The sequence below is a fragment of the Abramis brama genome (assembly GCF_963993115.1).
Source record: "Abramis brama genome assembly, chromosome: 20".
NCBI classification, from domain to species: domain Eukaryota; kingdom Metazoa; phylum Chordata; class Actinopteri; order Cypriniformes; family Leuciscidae; genus Abramis; species Abramis brama.
In genome coordinates, this window is record NC_139982.1 from 31730480 (window position 1) to 31753458 (window position 22979).

At 34.2% G+C, this 22979-nt stretch overlaps 2 protein-coding genes across 2 annotated transcripts in view; both read left to right on the plus strand.

Moving 5' to 3' along the window:
* The window catches only part of spg11 (SPG11 vesicle trafficking associated, spatacsin), a 41616-nt gene extending 27739 nt beyond the window's left edge, over positions 1 to 13877 (plus strand). Inside the window, exons 29-41 of the mRNA XM_084095957.1 lie at positions 243 to 457; positions 1710 to 1859; positions 2473 to 3010; positions 5079 to 5224; positions 5858 to 6062; positions 6638 to 6775; positions 8299 to 8432; positions 8627 to 8734; positions 9258 to 9426; positions 9806 to 9882; positions 10607 to 10762; positions 12490 to 12641; positions 13615 to 13877. Of these exons, the coding sequence (XP_083952083.1) occupies positions 243 to 457; positions 1710 to 1859; positions 2473 to 3010; positions 5079 to 5224; positions 5858 to 6062; positions 6638 to 6775; positions 8299 to 8432; positions 8627 to 8734; positions 9258 to 9426; positions 9806 to 9882; positions 10607 to 10762; positions 12490 to 12641; positions 13615 to 13795 (2369 nt within the window). The 3' untranslated portion in view covers positions 13796 to 13877. The remainder of the gene's footprint in view (positions 1 to 242; positions 458 to 1709; positions 1860 to 2472; positions 3011 to 5078; positions 5225 to 5857; positions 6063 to 6637; positions 6776 to 8298; positions 8433 to 8626; positions 8735 to 9257; positions 9427 to 9805; positions 9883 to 10606; positions 10763 to 12489; positions 12642 to 13614) is intronic.
* A 2909-nt stretch (positions 13878 to 16786) lies between these two features.
* The window catches only part of LOC311071545 (neuronal acetylcholine receptor subunit alpha-7), a 28965-nt gene continuing 22772 nt past the window's right edge, over positions 16787 to 22979 (plus strand). The window contains exons 1-3 of the mRNA XM_084095932.1: positions 16787 to 17045; positions 18172 to 18311; positions 21789 to 21833. Coding sequence (XP_083952058.1) covers positions 16991 to 17045; positions 18172 to 18311; positions 21789 to 21833 — 240 coding nt within the window. The 5' untranslated portion in view covers positions 16787 to 16990. The remainder of the gene's footprint in view (positions 17046 to 18171; positions 18312 to 21788; positions 21834 to 22979) is intronic.

Genomic DNA, 22979 nt, shown 5'->3' on the forward strand with positions numbered 1-22979 from the left:
TGATTTTTCAGCATCATTACTCCAGTCTTCAGAGTCACTAGAGTAATGATGCTGAAAATTCAGCTTTGATCACAGTAATAAATTACACTTTACTATATATTCACATAGAAAACGGCTGTTTTACATTTCTAATAATATTTTAGAACTGTTACTGTATTTCCGATCAAATAAATGCAGCTTTGGTGAGCAGAAGAGACTCTTTCACACACATTAAAGAACTTTGAGTGTTCATGTCATCACAGGTCTGGACTTTAAGAAGCTCAGTCAGTTGAGTCAGGTGTTGGCGGACACTCCCGTGCCGTTGTCTGTGTGTCTCCTGGAGGATTATTCCAGCGCTGGTCTTCAGAGAGAGAGCAGGAGGATGATGGACGAGCTCCAGGAGCTCGGGCTCTTCACACAGGCGCGCAGGGTTGCACAGTTAGCCGAGCTGCCCATCGACTGCCTGATCATAAACGAGGTGAGGGACCAGCAGAAATCATATTTAACACGTGTTTTTGGAGGTTTGAGGAAGTCTACGAGCAGATCATAATTAAATTCATGTTATACACATTTTATAACGATAAAGCTGGTAATAAAATGCTTACTTTTTTAACTCTTATATGATTGTGCAAATAAACTACATTTCCCATAATTCTCTGCATGAGACCAGAATAATGAAATACACAGATAAAAGGGCAATCAAATGCATATGCATCATTTGCTTTGCATTTTGCAGCATCAGCACTAAAAACGTCTTAATTTTTATAATTATGTAGGGCTGCATGATAAATTGTGATACCACTATGTGGCTTAATTGTAGCAAAGGCTTTTTTTATTTATTATATGAAATATATAGTTCGATGTCCTACAGTTTTCTGCCAAAATAAAAACGTGCTAGTTTCATGGTTGAAAAATGAAGAAATTTAGAAAGCCATAAATTGTTTTATTGTTGTTTTAGTTACTATTAAATAATAAGATTATTATTATTATTAATAATAATATTTCTTAAATATTATGTATTTTACAGTTAAAAATTACATTTTTTAATAATAATAATGATGATAATATTATACATTATTATAATTAACTTTCTTAATAATTACATTTTTTATTTCACTGTGAAATATTACAATGGTATTATTATTATATATTTTTGTAATAATAATAATTATTATTATTATAATTTATTATTATTAAATATTAGATTTTTTATTTTATTGTAAAATATTACTTGGTGTTATTATTTTATTTGTTTTTTTAATAATAATAATTATTATTATTTGTTATTATTATTATTATTATTATTATTATTATTATTAAAGTTTAGATTTTTTATTTTACTGTGAAATATTACAATGATATTATTTTGTTTGATTTTCTTTAGTAGTAATAATAATAATTAAAAAAAAAAATAATAATAATCATAGTAGTTGTTGTTATTATTATTATTATTATTATTATTATTATTATTATTATTGTGTTAAAATTATATGCATTCCAAAACCATTTTGGCCAAAAAGCAAGCACAGCAAACCTGGAGATGTTTTTTATTAAATCACATTTTTCATCTGAAAAATTGCAGTTAGATCCCCTCCCACCCCAAATCTTGCAGCCCTAAAAATCTGTCTGACCTCCAAAGCTCATTGGGATTTCCTAGACTCTGGGAGCATTATTAGAGGATCTGCTGTTTGACCTGATTGTAAAGCATCTCTCCTCTGTAACTCCTGAAGCTGCGGCGAGATCTGAGCGCTCATAAGCTCAAGCGTCAGTGGGAACGTCAGGAGACCCGGATGGGCTTCTGGAGACGATGTCATCAGCAGATCCTGACGGATCGTGTCCAATCAGAGGCCGCCTGTCAGTTCTTCCTCACTCAGGCTGAGGTGAACCTTTACCAGCATCACATCTCACTCTCTTATTGGACATTTCATTGCTCTTTTCCATTTCATATTGACCGTCCACCTTAAGAACATTACTAAAGTGGTCCTGACTTTATATTATATTATATTGTATTGTATTATTGTTGTGTTGTGTTATGTTATATAATATTATATTACATTATATTTTGTTAAATTATATTATATTTTGTTATATATTATTATATTATATTTTGTTATATATTATTATGTTATATAATATTATATTACATTATATTTTGTTATATATTATTATATTATATTATATTATGTTATATTAAATTAAATATTTTTGCAGGTCACTTTTTTGTATTTGCAGGCATGCATGTGTTCAGTGATATTGTTTATATACTATTATTTATTAATATTTTAATACATTTAAATAAATGCAATACAGAGTTCCTTCTGGCGGTGCGAATGCAACCGGGAAAACGTTCCTAAGGGAACCAGTATCTCTTGGAACCACCTTGGTGGCTAGTTCCTGTAACTAAGTTCCTGTAACTATCCGGTGTGAAAGCCCGTTATATTTCCAGGCCGAATCTTGTAGTTTCTCTCATGAATCTGTGTTTGTCCCGTTCAGGAGCCGATCCAGTGTGATTCTGAGCTGGTCCAGCTTGAGGAGCGCTGTCTCCTGCTGGGTCTGGCGGGTCACTGGTTGTCCCGCTGTGACGTTCCTCCACCGGTCCTGCGTCTCGGTCAGCTGGAGAAGCGTCAGTGGGAGTGTCGGATCCAGCGACTGGTTCTCCTCACGGCTCTGGAGCGCCAGAGTCTGTTCGCTCCCTCGGCTCTCTCCGAAGACTCCTTCGAAAACCTCCTCAAAGAGTTCTCCTTCTCCAAAATGTGGGCTTTGAGTGACCCGGCGCACTTGAGCCTGGACGGGCTCCCGGCGTCGGATGACGAATGCGTGTTGTCGGAGGACGAGCGTAGAGCGCTGGATGTTCTGATCGCTCAGATGCTGAACGAGGGCGCCGTGAACGAGGCTAGTCGCGTGTGCCGTTACTTCGGCTGGTTTCACAGAGACCTGTGGCTCGTTCTGAGGTGTCGTGGTTTAGCGTCCGGCGAGATGATGCCTGAACTTCACAGTCCTGATGGAGAAACTAGACGCAGTTTACCATCATGTGAGTCATTTTCAGCTGTTTTTACATTTACATTTAGTCATTTAGCAGACGCCTTTGTCCAAAGCGACGTACAAATGAGGATTAAAGCAAGCGAGTCGTCGTGAAGAGACGAAAATACAAGAAGTGCTCAAATACACAGTTCAGGCGTTGCTTAGAGTAGCATCATTTATGAGTAGGATTAAAGGAAAAGATAATATAATTTTATGATTACTTTAGCATGTTTAGATGTCACATGCACATTTCCCAACACAAAAATTAGGAATGCACCGATATGAAAATTTTGGCCGATACCGATAATTCTTTATATTTCAAAACCGATAACCGATATATTGGCCGATAAATCTAAATGTATATAATTTTTAAGAGCCGTCTGAAGTGTCTCAGCTGAAGGAAATGATCCAATATTTATTGGCTTCAAGATATCGGCCACATTTTTTTATCGGGCCGATAACGATAACATTAAAAATGAACATATATCAAACCGATACCGATATGGTGGCCGATATATCGTGCATCCCTAACAAAAATGCTTTATTAGCCAAAATAAAAGGCCGTAAACGTACGCTACTTTTAAAATGTTTGGAATTATTATGATTTTTTTATGTTTTTGAAGTCTCACCAAGGCTGCATTTATTTGATCAAAAATACAGTAAAAACAGTAAAAAAAAGTGAAATATTATTACAATTTAAAATAAGAGTTTTCTATGTGAATATATAGTTAAGTGTAATTTATTCCTGTGAGTGTAAGTGTAATCATTACTCCAGTCTTCACATGCTGAAATCTATCCGTAAAATAATCAAATGAGTTTTTAATTAGTGTATCCAATGTGTATATATTTATTAATCATGTTGTTAGCTTAGCAACATGTTAATGGCAAACTATTAATCACATTTTATTCGATACTGAAAAGTATCTCAAGATAAATTTTTCATAATATTAAAAACCAAACAGTATTTTTTTGTATTTCATACATCAATTATGCGTATTTTATTTTTGCATATGTTTAGAAGAGTATTGAGTCATTAACAGCATGCTATTGGCTAACTTTTATCACTTTATTTTTATTCAAAAAATATAATATTATATATATAAATAAATTATATAAAATATTATTTAGTAAATAATTCTATTATATTAAAAAGCAAACATTTCACCCAGTAATTTTTTGTAGTTTATGTATTTTTGTTTATTGTATTGTGTCGTTAGCTTAGCCACATGCTAATGTCTAACTATTATTTTAATCACATTTTATTCAGTCCTAAAATAAATCCACAGAAAATATTTCCAAATCATCATAAAGCAAACATTTCATTCAGTAATTTCATGTATTTTATGGTAGTTAGCTTAGCAAACATGATAATGGCTAACTATTATTTTAATCTAATTTTTATTAATTACTGAAAATAATCTATAGAAAAATTGTTCAATAATATTCCAAAGCAAACATTTCACTCAGTAATTCTTTGTTTTTATGTATTTTTATGCTTATTAGAGTATTGAGTCGTTAGCTTAGCAACATGCTAATGACAAACTATTATCTGTGTCTGAATCACATTTTTTTATTCAATACTGCAAAGAATCTATAGAAAATTGTTCCTTAATATTACAAAGCAAACATTGCACTCAATAATTCTTTTTCATGTACAGTATTTTTATGCTTATTAGAGTATTGAGTCATTAGCTTAGCAACATGCTAATGGCTAACTATTATTTTTATCACTTTTTTTATTCAGTACTGAAAAGAATCTATAGAAAATTGTTCACTAATATTACAAAGCAAACATTGCACTCAGTAATTCTTTGTTTTCATGTACAGTATTTTTATGCTTATTAGAGTATTTAGAGTCATTAGCTTAGCAAAATGCTAATGGCTAGCTATTATTTTTATTACATTTTTTTATTCAATACTGAAAAGAATCTATAGAAAATTGTTCTGTAATATTACAGAGCAAACATTTCACCCAGTAATTCTTTGTTCTCATGTATTTGTCTGCTTATTAGAGTATTGAGTATTGGAATGAACTGTGAGTCTGAAGTTTAATTTCTCTCGGTCTCCTCTGTCTGAAGCGCCCAGCATGAGCAATCTGTCGTCGTTTGTGGTGGTGCCGTCACCCGACGATCAGGTTCTGGTTCAGCTCAAACAGCTAGTGGATCAGTGCAGCAACGGCAAGAGTTACTGCAAACAAGTGCTGAGCCTCTACGAGCTCTCCAAGGTGAGACCGAAACACACGTTCATCTGTCAAACACACTACACTGCTGATCAGAAGTCTGTCAAAAATACAGTCAAAATTCTGAAATATTTTTACAATGTCAATCAGCTGTTTTCTATGTGAATATATTTTAAAATATAATTTATTCCTGTGATCAAAGCTGAATTTTCAGCATCATTACTCCAGTCTTCAGTGTCACATGATCCTTCAGAAATCATTCTAATATGAGGATTTGATGATCAAGGAATATTTATGATTATTATCAGTGTTGAAAACAGTTCAGATTTGTGTGGAAACCTTGCAACATTATTATTTTTTTCAATAGAAAGTTTAAAAGAACAGTATTTATTTGAAATAGAAATCCTCATATTAGAGTGATTTCTGAAGGATCATGTGACACTGAAGACTGGAGTAATGATGGTGAAAATTCAGCTTTGATCACAGGAATAAATTACACTTTACTATATATTCACATAGAAAACAGCTGATTTACATTGTAATAATATTTCTGAATTTTTACTGAATTTTTGATCAAATAAATGCAGCTTTGGTTTCACAGGTTTCACACATTATTCCCATATGTTCCCATCCCATTTGTAGCATGCTGACTGTGTGTGTGTGTGTGTGTGTGTGCAGGAGCTGCAGTGCTCGTTCGCTGAGATCTCGTCTGAGGAGCCCGAGGCGGTTCTGAAGAAGGTTCTGCTGTCGCATCAGTCGGATCGCTATAAGAAAGCGCAGGCGTTCATCAGCGTTCAGGGCCTGGAGCCCGACGCCGTGGCCCGGCTCGTCTCGTCCGCGGTGCTGGAGGGGCTCCTCGCATCGGCTCAGGACGGAGAACCCGGTGAGACCTCACATACATCTTCATCTTCTGAGGTGTATCGCAGTCATGTGATCATGTAATCGCTAGGGTGAACGTCGGTATAAATTTCGGTACCTGAGAACGCATGTGGAGACAAGATTGTGTGTAAGACAGTTGATGTGTGTAAGACTGTTTAAATACGAATCCTGCATGTTCTGTGTGAATGAGTGGTGCAGACGCGTGGTTTCATTTAACACACACACACACACACTCTCTCTCTCTCTCACACACTCACACTCACTCTCTCTCACACACTCACGCACACACACTCACACTCTCTCACAAACACTCTCTCACAAACACTCTCTCTCTCAAACACACCCTCACTTACTCACACACTCTCTCTCACACACACACACACACACACACTCACTCACATACTCTCTCTCACACACACACACACACTCTCTCTCTCTCACAAACACTCTCTCTCTCACAAACACTCTCTCTCTCAAACACACCCTCACTCAAACAACCCCCTCTCACACACACTCACTCTCACACACACACACACATTTTGTTTTCATTTAAGAAAAACTCTGTGTGTGTGTGTTCAGGACAGCGGCTGATGTTCGGCCCGGCTGACGGGAAAGAGGCGTTCCTGCAACTGGCTAAACTGTGTGGAGATCCAAACCTGGTGGGCGTCAAACTCCTGGACAGCATCCCTACGGTCCCACTGTCCGAGCTCAGCGTCAGTGAGTTACCCACAATGCTCTAGTGCTGACCACTGTTACCCACAATGCTCTAGTGCTGACCACTGATACCCACAATGCTCTAGTGCTGACCACTGTTACCCACAATGCTCTAGTGCTGACCACTGATACCCACAATGCTCTAGTGCTGACCACTGATACCCACAATGCTCTAGTGCTGACCACTGACACCCACAATGCTCTAGTGCTGACCACTGATACCCACAATGCTCTAGTGCTGACCACTGATACCCACAATGCTCTAGTGCTGACCACTGACACCCACAATGCTCTAGTGCTGACCACTGATACCCACAATGCTCTAGTGCTGACCACTGATACCCACAATGCTCTAGTGCCTACAGCCACAACGACAGGGATTCTCAAACCCTGCTTAATTCTGACAGATTCTGTTTCTTTGCCCATTTATTTATTTATTTTTGATCTATTTTGTAATGTCATTTGATTTATGTTTATATTATTTTATTATTTTGTCTTATTTTATTTTATTTTATTTTGTATTTTATTCTGTAATGTACTGTCAAGTAATTTTATTTTATTTTATTTTATTTATTTGTTGTTTGTTTTATGTATTATTTTTTGACTTAATTAAATTTTTATTTTGTAATGTACTGTTACGTAATTTTGTTTCACTGATATATTTATTTATTTACATATTTATGTTGTTTGTTTTATGTTATTGTATTATTTTGTCTTATTTAATTTAATAAACTTTTTTTTTTTATTCTGTAATGTACTGTCAAGTAATTAGATTTTTTCATTTTACTGTAGTATAATTAGTTTTCTCTTCCCCTTTTTTTATTAGTTTCTTTTAAAATGTATCTCTTTGCCTGTTCATTTGTCATTGTTTATAATATATTCACACTGTATGATGAATATGGCGATATAAATGTCCGTGTCGTTAGTATAAGTACAATAATATCACACCTGAAGCACAGTGAACACGAATATGAACAGAACTGTTTCACACATTTCACACTCACTCACTCACTCACTCACTCACTCACTCTCACTCACTCACTCACTCACTCACTCACTCACTCACTCACTCACTCACTCTCACTCACTCTCACTCACTCACTCACTCACTCACTCACACTCACTCACACACACTCACTCTCACTCACTCACTCTCTCACACTCACTCTCACTCACACTCACATTCACACTCTCTCACTCACATACTCTCACTCACACTCACTCACTCACTCACACTCTCTCACTCACACTCACTCTCTCTCACTCTCACTCACTCTCACACTCACACTCACTCACTCACACTCACACTCACTCACTCACACACATACTCTCACTCACACTCACTCACTCTCTCACTCTCACTCACTCTCACACTCACTCACTCACACACTCACTCTCACTCACACTCACTTTCTCACACTCACACTCTCTCTCTCTCTCTCTCTCTCTCTCTCTCTCTCTCTCTCTCTCTCTCTCTCTCTCTCTCTCTCTCTCTCTCTCTCTCTCTCTCTGTCGCTGTGGTTTAGCTGTGGAGATGTTGATCTTGGCTCACGACTGCTTCAGTGTGACCTGTAACATGGAGGGCATCGTGAGGGTCCTTCAGGCGGCGCGTCACCTGAGTCACACACACCTGGCTCATGGCGAAGGCTACGGGCTCCTGGTGAGTCACACACACACACACACACACACACACACACAAACAGTGACGCACCTGAGTCACACACACCTGGCTCATGGCGAAGGCTACGGGCTCCTGGTGAGTTCTTCATCATCATCATCATCATCATCATTAACCTGTGAGTCTGATGATCTGTGTGTGTGTGTGTGTGTGTGTGTGTGTGTGTGTGTCCACAGGTGCGTCTCCTCACAGGCATCGGCAGGTACAACGACATGACGTACATCTTCGACCTGCTGCACCAGAACCATCGCTTCGAGATGCTCCTGAGGAAGAAAGTGGAGTCGGTGAGCGTTATACATCATACAAACCTCTCATACCTCATACTGTACTGGTCTCAGGTTTGGGGAAATCGTTTTTATATTTCTGAAAGAGTCTCTTCTGCTCAAGGCATTTATTTGATCAAAAATACAATAAAAACAGTAACACTGTTAAATATTATTACAATTTAAAAGAATTGTTTTCTATGTGAATATATATATATATATATATATATATATATATATATATATATATATATATATATATATATATATATATATATATATATTTATTTATTTATTTATTTATATATATTTATTTATATTATTATTATTTTCTATTTTATTTTATTATTTTATTCTGTAGTATAGTTGATCCCAATCTTGATTGATCATTTATTAATTTAATTATCTATCTATCATTTGTTTGGGTTTTTATTTTATTTTATTTTTTATCATTATTCTGTAATGTACTAAATGTAAGTGTGTGTCTGTGTGTGTCTGTGTGTGTCTGTGTGCGTGTGTGTCTGTGTGCGTGTGTGTGTTCCAGAACGTGCGCCTGAAGACGGCTCTGCTGGAATACATCAAGCGCTGTTTGCCGGGCGACAGCGAGAAGCACAACATGGTGGCTCTGTGTTTCAGCATGTGTCGAGAGATCGGAGAGAACCACGAGGCGGCCGCGCGAACACAACTCAAGATCATCGAGTCGCAGCCCTGGGGTCAGACATTAATACATGCAAAGAAAATACACTACAAGCCCATAGCAAACACAATTTATAATGGTTGTGGGTTACACTTTATTTTAAGGTGTCATTGTTACAGTGTAATTATATATTTAAGTACTGTGTAATATTAATTAACGACATGTACTTACTATAGGGTTAGGGTAGGATTAGGGTTTGGTTGAGGGTTAATTGCATGTAATTATGCATAATAATTTACTGTTATTACTATGGTAAGTACATGTAACATATGTAACAAGGACACTGTAAAATAAAGTGTTACCTGGTTGTGTTTATTGCTAATTTTCATGTGTACGATGCGATGATCCTTTGCTTTGTTAGAAGTCTTGAAGTGTGTGTGTGTGTGTGTGCGCAGTGATCACTGTGGATTTGAAGAACGCTCTGCTGAAGGTCCTGACGCTCCTGAAAGACGCTGCTGAGAGTTACTCAAAGGTGCTTCACTTTAACCCTCTGGTGCTCTTATATACGTGTGTCGTCAAAAATTTTAAAAAAAATTAATTGAAATGAATGTACTATATTTCGCTAATGTTTTTTATTCAATATTTAGTATTTTTAAGGGATTTTATGGTGCTAAATTATATTTACGCTGTATTTATAATCCATTTATTCACTTTTTGAGCATAGACACAAATCAAAATTATTTACAAAATTAAAAACTGTGGTAAATCTTGAATGCTTTCGAGCTCAGACTGAAGTTTGATCTCTTTTCAAAGATTATTGCTGAAGTGAAAAAGTTTTCAAAAGTGAACTTAAAAAAAAGTTACAGAATGTTACGTTCATTCTTATGAAAAATGTGCAAAAATACTATTTAAAATTTTTATATGAAATATATAATTTCAAAAAAATATTTTACTCTAAAACTGTGTGAAAATCAAAGAATCATAAAAAAAATCATAAATCTAAACAAGTCATGTTGTAAGTTTGAGGTTGATATCTCGGTAAATGATCTTTCAGTGAGCGTGTGTTCGGCTGCAGTACCGAACGCTTCCACTAGAGGAAATTCGTCTCATTCATTTCCAATGCACTCGTTTAAATGCTTTAAAGTAACATGATATCAAAAAACACTCTATTAACTGTCATAATGCATGTTGCTGGTGTTATTGTGCATGATTCATTAGTGCAGTTTTCTTTAATGTGTGTGTGTGTGTGGTTTCAGGACTCGTGTGTGCGTCAGGCGGTTAAGTGTGTGAAACTGGCCAAACTGGTGACGCTCCAGTTGCACTTCCTGAATCACGGACAGGACCAGCGCGTGGTGAATCTGCCTCCGTCAGAGATCCAGAACACCATCGTGTCTTTACCGCGCTGTTACCAGGTCTCGCTCAGTCTACAGTATTCATATGAACATGCTCATCTCAGACACACATTACACTCTTGAGTTCTCCTGTCAATCTCTAGCAGATGTTTTGGATAAAAGCGTCTGCTAAATTAATAAATGTAAATGTTTAGAAGGATGTTCACGCTCACTAGAGAAATAAATAAGCAAAGATAAATGAATAAAATATAAAATAAATAAATAAAATATACAATAAATAAATAAAATATGAAGAGAAATAAATAAAAATATGAAGAGAAATGCAATAATACAATTTGTTGTTTTAAAACTATAAACAACAAATAAAAAAATGCACTTTTAAAGTTTATCTTAAATCTAAATCTTATCTGAATCTAAATGTTTTTAGATTCAGAATTGTGAGATAAAAAGTCACAATTATCTTTTTTGGGATCCCTTTACAATAAGGTTTCATTAGTTAAACTAACAACGACAACACTTTAATCTTATTCTCAACATTTACATATACATTTTTAAGATCAAAAGTTGGATCTGTTCACATTAGTTAATGCACTGTGAACTTGGGCAATATATTTCCATCTGTTCATAAAAGATTATGTGCAAAACACGTTTGGAACGACATGATGGATTGGACTTTTGTTTCTGCCACAGAATGAAAATAAAAAAGCAGAAACACTTTACAACAAGCTCTCATTTGTTAACATTAATGCATTAACTCACACACACATACTTTAAAAGTGTGTTTTTTATTTGTTGGTTATAGTTTTAAAACAACACATTTTTCATGTATTTATTTCTCCTCATCTTTTTTATTTTTTATTTCTCTTCATCATTTTTTATTTCTCTTCATATTTTATTTTTTTCTCTTTATATTTTTTATTTTTCTTCATATTTTATTTGTTTATTTTCAAAAAAAATGTGTTTATTTTCTTTTAATATTTTATTAATTTCTCTGTTTATTTATTTATCTTCATATTTTATTTATTTATCTTCATATTTTATTTATTTATGTCTCTTAGTGTTTTATTTATGTCTCTCATATTTATTTATTCCTCTGCATTTTTTGTATTTAATTCTCTTGATAGTTTATTTATTCATTTTATTTATTTATTTATTTCTCCTCATTATTTATTAATGGATTAATATCTCTTCATGTTTATTTATCTATTTTCTCTTCATGTTTATTTATTCATCTTCATATTTTGCTGCATTGTTCACACCTTGACAGTAGACATGGGAGCTGGAATGACATTTAATTATTAACACACAAGCAAAAAATAAAAACGTATTGGTAAATGTTGAGAATAACATTAATAAATACTGTAGAAGTACTTTTCATTGTTAGTTTATACCATTGTCAGTTAGCTGATATTTATAAATGAAACCTTATTGTAAAGTGTTACCAGAAAATGTAATTGCGACTTTTTATAGTGAGAATTTAGATAAAAAGTCTTATTTTTTGTTTTCTTCTGTGGTGGAAATGAGCTTCATACGATGGCGAGTAAATGTGAACTGTTGCTTTAAGAGTGAGATCTACTGTACACATGAATCCAGACCTGTGAACTCACTGTGTGTGTGTGTGTGTGTGTGTGTGTGTGTGTGTGTGTGTGTGTGTGTGTGTGTGTGTGTGTGTGTGTGTGTGTGTGTGTGTGTGTGTGTGTGTGTGTGTGTGTGTGTGTGTGTGTGTGTGTGTGTGTGTGTGTGTGTGTGTGTGTGTGTGTGTGTGTGTGTGCGTGTGTGTGTGGCAGGCGTTCGTGTTGGCCGAAGCGTACGACTTCAGTCCGGACTGGGCCGAGCTCCTCTATCAGAAGGTCGTCCTCAACGGAGAGTTCCTCTATCTGGAGGAGTTCAAGCGCCACAGGTCGCTGAGCGCCGGCCTCTTCCACGACATCTCCAGGAAGTAGGAAACTGTTTTCATGAGGATATTCTGAACGCTTTATTAGACAGATTTCTGGAATACTTGATTGTTATTGGTCACTGGGGTCAAATCAAATATTTGGAAATTAAATCAAATAATACACACGATAAAAATGATTTTAACTCAAATGTTATTTATATATCTTATAATATTGATTAATAATGAAAAAATAAAAATAAAATAATACACTTTCACCTCAAAAAATATTTTATATTATTGTAGAATATAAATATATTTTATTATATTGTAATTTTGTATTACTATTTGGTTGTAATTGGTCAATGGGGTTGATTTGGAGTAAAACATTTTGTAAATAAATACAAAATGATAATAATACATCAAATGATTATTATTTTATATTATTCTATCATATAAATACTTATCTAAATATATTGCTTTTTTATTAGTCAAACATTTGTAAATGAAATAAAAACTAAAAGTAACTCCCATAATAAAATTATAAATATAAATATAAAGGTCTGATATTTGAAAATGAAATAAATAATGCACAATAAAAAATTATAATTAAAGAAACTCAAACTCAAAAAATTTATTAAAATAATAAATGTAATGTAATATAATACGATACATTAAAATATAATAGTAAATAAATATAATAAATGTATTTTTTTTAATATAGTGTTTTTATCATTGCTTGATTGTAATTGGTCAATGGTGTCATTTTGGTTTAAAAAAAATATTAATAATTATAGAATTAATTTTTTTTATTTTATAATATAATTTAATGAATGCATTATTATTTATTTAAGTAGGCAGAGTTTGTGTCACCGTCTGTACATTTATTCCTTAGTTGTTGTATAAATGATTGAGTCTAGACATGTACTTGAAGAGTTCTGCATTCACACACGTGTTTTTCTGTCATGCTTATATTTCATAAGGCTGTCTAGAGTTGCTCAGAATAGATGATTTGTCATATGTTTAATGTGTCGTGCAGAATGTGTCATCAGAAGTGTCCGGCGAGCTCCAGCCAGAATCTGAAGAAGCTTCTGTCTCACTGCGAGGACGTTTACACACATTATAAAGTGGCGTACGAGCACCAGTTCCTGGACGTGGCCAACATGCTTCTGCAGGACTCCCGGAGCAGCAGCTTCCTCAGCGACCGGCTCGGCACCTGACACACGGCTTCATCCGCACAGATTTCCTGTCATTCACTTCCAGTCAAAATAAATAAATAAAAATTGACCATTTTCAGACGTCTATGTTCATGTCCTGAAGTTCTTACCCCATTAACACGGTAAAATACTGTTTAACGGCTCTTACTGGAGCTTGTCCTTAAAACAAGAACAAATATTTCCCAGTGAAGACAGAAAAAATCACTTCATTCAAAGGGAAAACAAGATTCTTTTTTTACTCCGTTCTTGTTTTTAGCAACAAAAATATAATTTTGATTTTTTTTTTTTTTTTTTTTTTTTAAATAAGACTTAATATTGTGTTTTGAATGCTTGATTGTAATTGGTCAGTCGTGTCATTATAATCAAATATGTTAATATAGTATTTTTTTTAATCAAGTAATCTACTTGATTGTAATCGGTCAGTGGTGTCATAAAACAATCAAATATATTTTATTAATATAGTGATTTTTATTAATGCTTGAATGTTATTGGTCAGTGGTGTTATTATAATAAAACATAATGAAATATAATAATTTATTAATATAGTAATTTCTATTACTGCTTGATTGTAATCGGTCACGTGTCATTTTGTTGTTCCATTTTTTGTAAATTACATACAAATAAAAAGTAATAAAATAATACACCATGTAGGCCTAATTTAGCATCTCCAGTAAATGAATCTGAACATCATTGTTCTCCAGTGTAATGACTCTGTTTAGGAACCGTACAGTAATCATGATCTCTCTGCCAGCAGAAGCTGATGAAGATGATCTGCAGTTGAGGAGCGTCAGCACCAGATGTCTCTCCTGACTCTCGCTTCAGCACTTTATATCACTGTGTGGATCAGTCTGAGAGAGTTTAATCACAGCTGCTCTGAGATTGATGGGAATAAACAGACAAATCAACGATTAAACCATTTATTTCCACCTCCCTAAAAATAGCAACCGCTCAAGGCCAAATGTACAAGTACATTTCAACATGCATATACAACTATATAAAATAATAGTATATTGCCATGCATTTTAAATGGCGGGATTTTATAATGCATACTGCAAAGTTAAAAGCATTTATTGTGCATCTGAAATTATGTTTCAAATATACAGTAAGGCAAATTGAATATATATATATATATATATACAGTACCAGTCAAAAGTTTGGAAACACTACTATTTTTAATGCTTTTGCAAGAAGTCTCTTATGCTCATCAAGCCTGCAGTTAAAAACAAAACAAAAACAAAAAAAACAGTAATATTATGAAATATTATTACAATTTAAAATAATGGTTCTCTTTTTTAATGTACTTTAAAATGTAATTTATTTTTGTGATGCAAAGCTGAATTTTCATCAGCAAGTACTCCAGTCTTTGGTGTCTTATGATCCTTCAGAAATCATTCTAATATGATGATTTGATACTCAGTTATTATCAATGATGGAAACAGTTGTGCTGTTTAATATATTTTTTTGGAATACTTTTTTCAGGATTCATTGATGAGTAAAACGTTAACAGCATTTATTCATAAAAACAGCATTTATTCAAAATAAAAACATTTCTAACAATATAAATCGTTACCATCACCTTTTATCAATTTAACGCATCCTTGTTGAATTAAAGTACTAATTTCTTTAAAAAAAAATAGTTATTGTTCCAAACTTTTGAACGGTAGTGTATATTGTTACAAAAGATTTCTATTCTAAATAAATACAGTTCTTTTTAACTTTTTATTCGTCAAATAATCCTGAAAAAAGTATCTCAGGTTATAAAAAAATATTAAGCAGCACAACTGTTTCCAACATTGATCATAAATCAGCATATTAGAATGATTTCTGAAGGATCATAAGACACCAAAGACTGGAGTACTTGCTGATGAAAATTCAGCTTTTCATCACAAAAATAAATTACATTTTAAAGTATATTAAAAAAGAGAACCATTATTTTAAATTGTAATAATATTTCATAATATTACTGTGTTTTTTTGTTTTGTTTTGTTTTTTTAACTGCAGGCTTGATGAGCATAAGAGACTTCTTTCAAAAACATTAAAAATAGTAATGTTTCCAAACTTTTGACTGGTACTGTATATAAATTGCTAAATATAGTTTTTGTATTTTTTAAACATTATTAAAAAATATATATTTTAAATAATTTAAAACCCGAATGCAAAATAAGAGCATGTTTAAAAGTGATCACAGACTGAAAAGATAAACAATATATTTCTACGATTTACGAGCTTTAAAACTAGAGTTTAAAACAGTTTCTCCTCTTTCCAGAGAAATAAATCATCTCTAAAAGCTTGTAAAAGAAGCTGATGCTGTTTATTAAACCTTTGGGTTTGCCAGTAATATGATATAGGAGACATTAAATTATGAGTCTTATGTTATGAGATTATATGATATTTAACCTTATGACCCAGACTGTTACTCTGTAATGGGCCGAACACTGAGTTACAGCGGGAATAAAACTCCTCAGACAACAGCATCTAATGCTCGGAGTCTGTAATAGTGTTTATTGACTATCTTTATATTGCTATACATCATACCCAGCTAACAAAAATATGTTCACATTTTGCTAACATTCCAATAAAGCAATCAAAACCTTATTTCTGAATGTTCTCTGAACGTCTATTCTTCTTTCAGTGTTTGTTTTTAGTTTTGCGAATGTTAAGGGAACATGAACATTCCATTTTAGAATTCTGCGAACATTGTGGGATGTTACTTTTAAATGTTCTATCAGATAACTTTGAACGAGTGTGTGTGTGTGTGTTTATTCAGATAACTTCGAACGAACGTTAGCTGAAGTTCTGAGAGTGTTTGGAACCCTCAGTTGTTGTAACGCAGTGCCGTTCACTGTAACGTGACTGAAGTGTCCTCGTTTGGTATTTTTGTCTTGTTAATTTCACAGTTAAGTAGTTTTATTCCAGTTCTCCAGATTGGCTGATGCACGCGTGCTGTTTAAGCGTCGCGTCAGGAGCGAATCGAGCGATCAGAGATCAGTCGCAGTCGGTCAGAGGCGCGTCGCGGGGACGCGCAGATCACACGCTGCTTTCAGTCTCATCACGCGCGCACCCGCGGCTTCATCTGTCCGCTTCACGCGCGCGGGGGTTTTTAACGCGCTCTCGTGTCTCCATGCGGTCCGCATCACTGAGCGTATAGTGCGTTGTAGCCTCGCGTCGCGTTTAGTTTCGGTGTTCCTCTCGTCAGTCATGAGCTCCTGCGACCGGACACTGACTCTGCTGACCGCTGCCCTCCTCATACACGGTAAAGAGACATTTACACTCTTGTGTTGTGTTGTGTTGTGTTATGTTATATGTTCTGTTCTGTTCTGTTCTGTTCTGTTATGTTATGTTATGTTATATGTTATGTTTACAAGGGCAGTACTATGATACATTAATAATTAGCCTATATATAGGCTACTGTACATGATACTTCAAAGAATACAATGTTACTGCTATTAAAATATAAATCATTACTCATCCAAAAAACGTGGAATCTATCCATCCATCCATCCATCCATCCATATGTATATGTATTTATTTATTTGAATCTCCGGTGAGTTTTTGAAGAGTTTGAACTAAAGTAAGCAGATGTTTTATCACTCTGAATTTGTTTCTGTGTGTGTGTGCGTGTGTGTGTGTGTTAGAGTGCTTGTGTGTGTGTTTTCTGAAGATCTTGGAACTGAAGTAGTTTGTTTCCACCCACAGATCCACTACAAAATGACTGTGATCATCATGTTTTTAATAACCTGATTCTCCATTGATTTCCATTCAAGTCCAGAGAAACTGGTTCAGTCAGACTTGATTCTCCTGAACGTAAAGCTCTTCAGAAAGACTCAGAAAACAATGTCACTGTCCTTTGACTTTCTTTTGCTCTCAAACCGTCTGTTCTGACTGATTCCAGTCATTGCTCTTTGATTTGTTGTTCTGACCTCAACTTCTCGATTGAATACCGCTTCATATTCACCCTGCAGGAAAGGATTGATTGATTTTGCAGTTTGAAAGCTGATGGTTATGTGTGTTGTGTGTTGTGTGTTATGTGTCGTGTGTGGGTCAGACAGTCTCTCGGGGAACGCTCAGAGTAATTGAACCTTCTCAGTCAATTAAAGCAGTCCTGAGAAGACTTAACAAAACAGTCCAAAGCTGAGAACTCTGGGATACATTCAGACAGAATTCAGATGAATTTGATTATTTTAAGGTGATCGTTAAATGCCACTGAAAGGACAGTTGAACTCCAGATAAGAACGAGGATCTGGATTTGGTGGTTTAAAACTGAAAATAGGCCAAGAATAGTGTGTGTGTGTGTGTGTTTATTCAGTATAAAAAACAATATGTCTATGGAAAGTCCCCATAAAACATTAAAACCCAACTTGTGTGTGTGTGTGTGTCAGTCTCTCTGCAGGGCGAGCACCAGCGACGGCTGTACAAAGACTTAATGAGAAACTACAACCCTCTGGAACGACCCGTTTATAACGACTCGCACTCGCTCACTGTGCACTTCAGCTTCAGTCTGATGCAGATCATGGACGTGGTGAGTAAACACACACACACACACACACACTTCAAGTCAAGTCAAGTCAAGTCAAGTGTATTTATATAGCGCTTTTCACAATACAGATTGCATCAAAGCAGCTTCACAGCATTAAACCAAAATAACACAACAAGGTTGTTTCTAGTGTAAATTTATTGATTGATAAAATTAAATTAATATCCCCAAAATATCCCCAACTGAGCAAGCCAAAGGCAACAGTGGCAAGGAACCGAAAACTCCATCAAGTGACCTAATGGTGTCCTAAAACTCCATCAGGTGACCCAATGGAGAAAAAAAACCTTGGGAGAACCCAGGCTCAGTTGGGGGCCAGTTCTCCTCTGGCATTTATGAACTAGAGGCCAGATTGTAGTTTGAACAGTAAGATTTAAAATGTTATATGAATGCCTGGCTGAAGAGATGCGTCTTTAATCTAGTTTTAAACTGGGAGAGCGAGTCTGAGCAACGAACAGTATCAGGAAGGCTATTTCAATCAGAACACATTTAACTTTGGACAGTTAGAATTTTACACATTAGGATTCGATTGGATGGTGAAAACCGAGCTATGTTATTGGTTGATATTATTTTGCCCCGCCTACTTGGCCTTCATTATGTCAGCGGAAAAGAAAAAAATATGTGTATTTAATCCTAATGCATTTCAGACAGAAAGTCCAAAGTTCTTCTAATTTAATATACAAATAGAATGTGATTATCATATTAAATTATGTTTTATTAACAAAGTTCGGGAGGAACACGTTCAAATGATCTATCCAATCAGCATGACAGGAGGCCTATGTATATGTATATGTATACGCAGCTGACTCACCTATGAATATAGGAAAATGATGAAATTTGGCACACTTGTAGTGATAGTCATGAATAGTAATCTGACCAATTTTGGAGTCTCTAGGACCAACTCTACAGCGCCACCACCAGTTAAAAAATCCACTTTTCTAAACTTTCTAACTTTTGAACCCTTTGATCAAGAAAAATTTAACTTAGTACACCTGATTCCTCTCTTCATGCTGATCACATTCAAGATGGTCTCAGATGATCTTTGGACTAATTCTGCACAGACATGATTTTTATTCATCTTTGTTCAAAAGTTACGATGTTGCAAAGGTCTAGGTTGACCCGAAATTGGTTCAGAGGCTGTATCTTGGCCAAACTTTGATCAATCGAAACGAAAATTGGTACGCTTCATCAGAACCGTGATCTGAGGGTGCATGCCAAATTTGGGAACAGCGCCACCTACAGTTCATGAGATCTGAAAAAAATAGTTTTTGCTAATAACTTTTGAACAGTTTGTCAGAAAATCTTGATGCAACCATTGACCACCCCAACTCCTCACACTCGGCTGGTTCCTAACCTAAATTATATTATTGAATTGTTATGAATAGATAATTGGAATTGAGCAGTTTGGCTTGTGGTGTCAGATCGAACAAAAATGTTTATATTTTATAGATAATTTCAGCTAAGACTTCTGTTATTTACGTTCATTCATTTAGCAGACTTTTTTTATCCAAAGCAACCTAAAATTGAGGAATCCAACAAGAAAATCTCTTTTTAATGGTCTTTTGGTTGCAATATAATTTATATTTGGTGGCTGAGGAAACCTTGTGTTTGGTGGCTGTGTGTGTGTGTGTGTGTGTGTGTGTGTGTGTGTGTGTGTGTGTGTGTGTGTGTGTGTGTGTGTGTGTGTGTGTGTGTGTGTGTGTGTGTGTGTGTGTGTGAGTGAATTTGAATATTAATGAGATAAATGAAGTGGATCTGTTGTCAGAGCTCATGGAGGAGAAGGTCTCGCATCTCTCTCTCTCTCTCTCTCTCTCTCTTTATTGCTTACTGTTATAAGCAACTCTACTTGTTATAAGCAGTTCCTTCTCTACTGCTTACATAATTTGCTCACCACACTATGATGTGAACTCATTAATGCTGGCTGCTAGCCTGTGTTTAAGGAGCTCACGCTAATATGATAATGATAATTCACATTTGCTCAGGTTTGAATTGCTGGCAAACATTGGGATTCACTCTGTTGAGTCTGGAGGAGTGTGTGTGTATTTGTGCGCTCACTGTGCTGTAATGTTTGCAGGCTATAACCGTGACGCATGTGTATTAGGATGAGCGTGTGTGTGTGTGTGATGGCTAGAGATCTCAGCTGCGTTATGGCAGATGTTTTCAGCTGATCTGAACAGCTGCGTGTGTTTAACCATCTCAAACATATTTATTTATTTTTCCAAAATTATTTAATATTTCTTTGTTTATTCAAAATTATTTTATATGCATTGACCTGAATTTATTTATTTATTGATTTACTTTAAATGATTTTATATGTATTTACCTGAATTTATTTATTTATTCAGCATGCATATTTTTATATATACTTTTTATATGCATTTATTTATTTATTAAAAGTTATATTTATATTTATTTCAACATTTATGTATGTTAAATATCTTTTATTTTTTGTTCAAAATTATTATTATTTTTTTTACCAAAATTATTTTATATTAATGTATATTCAAAATAATTTTAATATTTATTTATTTGTTTGTTTGTTTGTTTTAAAATAATTTTATATTTTATTGCAATATTTCCTTTATTGCAATATAACCTAATTTTAGGATTGCTTTTTTGCTTCTTTTTTTTATATTTATTTATTTAGCCAAAATTATGTAATATTTATTTATTTAAATTATGTATTGACCTGAATTTATTAATTTATGAATGAATGAATTCATTCATTCATAAAATAATTTTTTGTTATTTATTTATTACATTTTGTGTATGTGTAAATAATAGTGATGCACGATGCTAATGTTCTGCTAATGTGTTGTCAGACACTGATGTTAGCATCTCTTTGGCACCAGGTGGAAATACACACTGTGATTAAGAGTGTTTCCACTCTCTGATGGAGCATTTGATGAAAATGAAAATCCATTTAGAGGGAGAGAAAGAGCCATGTCAGTTTCCAATCCAGATATAAAAGAGCACAACTGAACCCTGAATGCCATGCAGTTTCTCTAATTCCTGCTGTACTTTTAAGTCCTGCCATCTTTTAGTTTGGTTTTATAATGAGAGATCTGCAACCTAGTTTCATGCAGATTTCACAGCCACTGATCCGGTTGCGTTAGTGATTTGCAGTGATTATTTTTTGCTATTTCTGAAACCCTGTTCCCGAAAATACACCTGATGCCACGACACCTGCTCATATCACAGCAGAGAAAATCTGCTTTTCTAATCAAACATCCCATCAAACACTCAGTTCACAGTAAAGAAGTACAAGTAATAAAACAATGATGCCAGACAATCTACGTTCTCAATCGCCTCTTGAGCTCAAGCAGAGAAAAAAACTCATGAATCACATCCGGTCCTTAAATAAGCTGTAAATTACGACGCAATCTCACTGACATTTAGAGGCGATCTCAAGCGCTTTATGGCGTCTGGACATGACGGCTGTTCTCTCTTGTGTTTTATTTTCAGGATGAGAAGAACCAGGTTCTGACAACCAACATCTGGCTCCAACTGGTAAAACTCTCCTACACAGCACGTGATCACCATATACTAATGTCATTTACAGTACATTTACTTCAGATCAGTTCAAACTGTAACTGGTCGTGTTGCGTATCAGATGATAGTTCAGTTGTTTGGGGGCAGAAAGATTTTTTATATTTTTGAAAGAAGTCTCTTCTGCATTTATTTGATCAAAAATACAGTAAAAATTCAGAAAAATTATTCCAATGTAAATCATCTGTTTTCTATGTGAATATATTTTAAAATGTAATTTATTCCTGTGATCAAAGCTGAATTTTCAGCATCATTACTCCAGTCTTCAGTGTCACATGATCCTTCAGAAATCATTATAATATGAGGATATATTTATTTCAACATTTATGTATGTATATTAAATATCTTTTATTTTTTGTGTAAAATTACTATATATTTTTTTAACCAAAATTATTTTATATTAATGTATATTCTAAATAATTTTAATATTTATTTATTTATTTGTATTTGTTTGTTTGTTTTGAAATAATTTTATATTTTATTGCAATATTTCTTAATATAACCTAATTTTAGGATTTCTTTTTTGCTTCTTTTCTATATTTATTTATTTAGCCAAAATTATTTAATATTTATTTATTTATTTAAATTATGTATTGACCTGAATTTATTAATTCATTAATTAATGAACTCATTCATTCATTAAGTTATCTAAAATTATTTTTAGTTAGTTATTTATTACATTTTGTGTATGTGTAAATAATATTTTTTTATTCAGGATTTTGTTATTCAGGATACTTTAATAATAGAAAGTTCAAAGGAACAGCATTTATCTGGAATAGAAACATAATAAATAAATAAAAACAGAAACTTTTGGGCTCTATATCAGAGATTAAAATAACAGCACAAAAAACTAAACCTTAATTAGCAATTTTAATAAATGTTCAGTGATGTCTTCCAAGTTTTTTAATTTTAACACAAGTTTTTCTCTATATAATGTTGATTTGTGGAAACATTTGAAGCATGCGTGTGACAACTAGCCCCGCACTCCCCTATATATAGATCACATCAGCCGTCTCTAGTGTGAGTAGTTATTGAAGCGCTGGACTCGTGCCACTTTATACATTCTTAATCATATCTCGACCCATATTGGATTAAAATACAGCTCCG